This window comes from Trichechus manatus, unplaced genomic scaffold, assembly GCF_000243295.1.
Source record: "Trichechus manatus latirostris isolate Lorelei unplaced genomic scaffold, TriManLat1.0 scaffold00185, whole genome shotgun sequence".
In the NCBI taxonomy this organism is placed as follows: Eukaryota; Metazoa; Chordata; class Mammalia; order Sirenia; family Trichechidae; genus Trichechus; species Trichechus manatus.
Window position 1 is genome coordinate 4,767,195 of NW_004444121.1, and position 3,803 is coordinate 4,770,997.

The following is a 3,803-nucleotide window of genomic DNA, read 5'->3' on the forward strand; positions in this document are numbered from 1 at the left end:
GCTCCCGCCGCCGCCGCCTCACAGGGTCCGGCCCGCGCGTAGCCCTGCAGCCGCCGCGGCCACCGACCCCGGCACGGCCGCCATCTTTGTTTTCGCTGCGCGGGGGGCTCCTCCGCCGCCACCGCCCCCGCCATCCTCCCGGTCACGTGAATGCACACAGAGCCAATCTGAGCGCCGCTCGGCGCTAGACACCGCGGCGGCCAGAGCCAATGGGCGCGTGAGGTCGCCTGAGGGCCCACCCCTGCAGCTGATGGGCAGGAAGGGGGCAGGCCCGCGGCGGCAGCGGAGGGGCGCGCACCTGGGGCGGGGAAGTCTTCGCGGTGGGCAAGCGCTCTGCTCAGGTCTGCCGGGCTAGCCAGGCGGAGGGCAGCCCCAGGCCCTGCACGTCGGGGTGTGCTGCGCCTTTGTCTCCAGGACTCGGGCTTGCGGGCGGGGGCTCCGGCCTGGCTCGCCGGATTGGATGGGCCCGAGCTGGCAAACCCGCCCGGCACCCCTCTCCATCCTGTGGGGGACCGGATGTGCTTCGGAGAGAAGCCAAGCGAGGCACTTCCCCGGGGAATCCACTGCTCCGCCCAAACCGGTTTCCTGACCCTGGGGTGGGGGGGCTGAAGAAGGGTCCATGGAGGAAAGTGAGGGTCTTGGGTAATTAAACTTGGCTGCCACAGGCCGCGGAGAAGCCGGAAGGCAAATAGGTAGAGTTCGAGTCAGCCCAGGGCGGGGATGTGGGTTTCCGCGAACAGCTGTAGTACAGGCCTCCCCTGCCCCCACCCCAGCCGGCAGCCCGTGAAGGTCACTGCCCCAGAGGGCCACCTGCCAGGCTGTGCAAGGATATCTAGAGCTCCACCAGGTCCCAGGAGAGCCAAAGCCCAGGACTATAGCCTCTCAGCCCAGGGGCCCTCCTGACAGGTGCCAGCAGGAATCCAGGCTGCTGCCTGAGGCCCTGTGCTGGTCTCACAGCACCCCCTCCCTTTGCTCAGGAGAACCAGTTGGGGCCTTGGACCTTAGGCAGCTCACTGGAGGTGCCCTCGGTCCCTTCAAGAATGGGCAGATTCCGTTGTCCTGCTGAATCCCTAAAGTTTATTGGAGACTAAGCCTCATTCTGGACCCACAATCACGTCTAGCCCAGAATCAGGACCCAAAACGTACCTCAGACTGTTCACCTTGACTCTGGTCTAGGCAAGCCCCCTCTCCAAAGGAGGAGCACCCCAGGCTCTGTCCCCTAACCAGTGTCAGAAGGAGGCCCCAGGAGCAGGTGGTAGGAGGGGGAGGTGCCACCAGGCAGCAGCCCTGCCTGTTGGTCCCCACTGTCACTCCCACTGCAAGTGCTGCGTTTGCAGGGCCCGGCGGTAGGCCCAACTGCCCGCAGCCAGGGCCCAGCGACAGACATCCTCCTTGGGCAGCAGCAGCAGCCTGTCCTCCTCCAGCCGGCTCAAAAGGCCGGCCACACCCAGCATCGCACCCCCCCACATCCCATAAGTGTTGGCTGTGAAAACAGCCACAATGAGGATGGTCACCGAGACCACCAGCACCACTGCCTGACCGGCCACAGATCGGCCCTCGGTGCCGAGGTGGTCACCAGCCACTGCCAGCACCATGCCTCCTCCCAGGAGCAGGTTGGCAGAGGAGCGGTCCCCATTCACCCAGTGGAAATCAAAGGCCAGAAGAGGCAGGCTGATGACAGTGGCCACCCACGCTCCAGCAAGACAGTCTTCATCTGTGCCCAGCCCTGGGGCCAGCATGGTAGCAGCAGCCAAGGCCTGGAGCAGGAAGCCAGCAGCAGCCCCTCGACTTGCCTGTGAACACAGAGAAGGGAGGAGATGTGAGGAAGCAGGTCAGCCTCCACCTCTCTAAGCAAGAAAGGTCTGGGGCTCTCGTGGCAGCCTGGCCCCCAACTCATCTCCCAGCACGCCTCCCCAATTCCAGGGAACCTAGGTCCTTGGGTTTGGGGTGGGACTCAGAGCCCAGAGGGACAGGAGAGAAGTCCTATAGAGCACCTGGCCCTTCCCCATCTACTCACCTGGGCAGTGCACACGGCTGCATGCAAAGACACCACTCCAAGCACCAGGTGGGAGAGGGCTGTACCCCACTCTTCCCCAGATTGGGGGGTCATGGTGGTAGTGTTTGATGAGGTGCCAGGAAGGGGATCCTCAACTTTGGAGAGGAAGAAAGTGCAGAAGCCAGCGACCTGGAGCCCTAAGGGCCGCTCTTCAGGACTCCCACGAGCCACAGCCCCATGTCTAGGTGTTAGGACAGGTTCGTTCTTAACTTTCCGGGGCCCTGAAGCCACCGGGACACAACACCGAAGGAGAATCTAACTCGGCAGGGAAGAGTGGGGGAAGCGGCGCGGGGTCTAGGCTGGGTAGGCGTGAGCCCTGGGACTCAAGAGCGCAAGAGGGACGCGTCGGGCCGGGGGAGACGAGGGCCGTGGGGCGACGGGGGCGCGCCTGCTTCGGCCTGGTGCCTGCGCTCGGGGAGGCGGAAGGCCCGGCCGCGGGCCCGTCCTCGGAACCCGAGCTTCTGGCGCGTCAGCCGGCCTCGCGCAGTTCCCGAGCCCCAGACGCAGCGACGAACGGGAAACTGGGCCCGCTTGCCGAGCCGTCCGCCGCGGTCGTGGCTCCGCGTCCACGCAGCCGACCCCCGGTTGTTCTGGAGAGGGCGGTCACAGCGCCGTCACCAACGAGAGGAGCGGAAGCTAGAGCGGCCGGGGGGGGGGGCGGGGCCTTGGGCGGGCGATTGGGAGACGGGACTAGGAGAAGGGCGACTCTCTACGAAGAGGAGTATCAGTTGGTATATGAAAGGTTAGGATATGCTGAGCAAATAATCTGAGAAGCTGGGCAGTACGAAGAAGACGGCAGGCATGAGGATTGGTGGAAGACTCATCAACAGCCTGCGATATGCAGATGACACAACCTTCCTTGCTGAAAGTGAAGAGGACTTGAAGCATTTACTGATGAAGACGGAAGACTACAGCCTTCAGTATGGGCTACACCTCCATATAAAGAAAATAAAAATCCTCACAACTGGGCCAATAAGCACCATCACGATAAACGGAAAAAATACTGAAGTTGTCAAGGATTTCATTTTATTTGGATCCACAACCAATGCCCATGGAAGCAGTAGTCAAGAAATCAAAAGACGCATTGCATTGGGCAAATCTGCTGCAAAAGAGCTCTTTCAAGTATTAAAAAGCAAAGATGTCACTTTGAGGACTCAGGTGCACCTGACCCAAGTCACGATGTTTTCAATCGCCTGATATGCATGTGAAAGCCGGACAATGAATAAGGAGACAGAAGAATTGATGCCTTTGAATTACGGTGTTGGGGGAAGAATATTGAATGTAACATAGACTGCCACAAGAAAGAAAAAATCTGTCTTGGAAGAAGTACAGCCAGAATGCTCCTTAGAAGCAAGGATGGTGAGACTACGTCTCATATACTTTGGACATGTTGTCAGGAGGGACCAGTCCCTGGAGAAGGACATCATGCTTGGGAAAGTAGAGGGTCAGGGAAAAAGAAGAAGACCCTCAACGAGATGCATTGACACAGTGGCTGCAACAATGGGCTCAAACATAGCAAAACGATGGCGCAGGATGGGGCAGCGTTTCATTCTGCTGTACATAGGGTCGCTATGAGTCTGAACCAATTCCAGGGTACCTAACAACATATGAAGAGAGTGGTTTGGAAGGATCCGCGAGGAGGAGTGAGGGTGTGAGAGGAGGGGTCTGGGGAAGGAACAGTGAGGAGAGGAGGGGTCTGGGGCGGGGCTGTGAGGAGAGGAGGGGTCAGGGGCGGGGTTGACAGGAG

At 60.5% G+C, this 3,803-nt stretch overlaps 1 protein-coding gene across 1 annotated transcript in view; it reads right to left on the reverse strand.

The window, feature by feature from the left end:
- The window catches only part of ZFTRAF1 (zinc finger TRAF-type containing 1), a 14,103-nt gene extending 11,624 nt beyond the window's left edge, over positions 1–2,479 (reverse strand). Inside the window, exons 1-2 of the mRNA XM_004387401.2 lie at positions 2,018–2,479; positions 1,641–1,793 (exon numbers count right to left, since the gene is read on the reverse strand). Coding sequence (XP_004387458.1) covers positions 1,641–1,793; positions 2,018–2,110 — 246 coding nt within the window. The 5' untranslated portion in view covers positions 2,111–2,479. The remainder of the gene's footprint in view (positions 1–1,640; positions 1,794–2,017) is intronic.
- Positions 2,480–3,803: the final 1,324 nt, after the last annotated feature.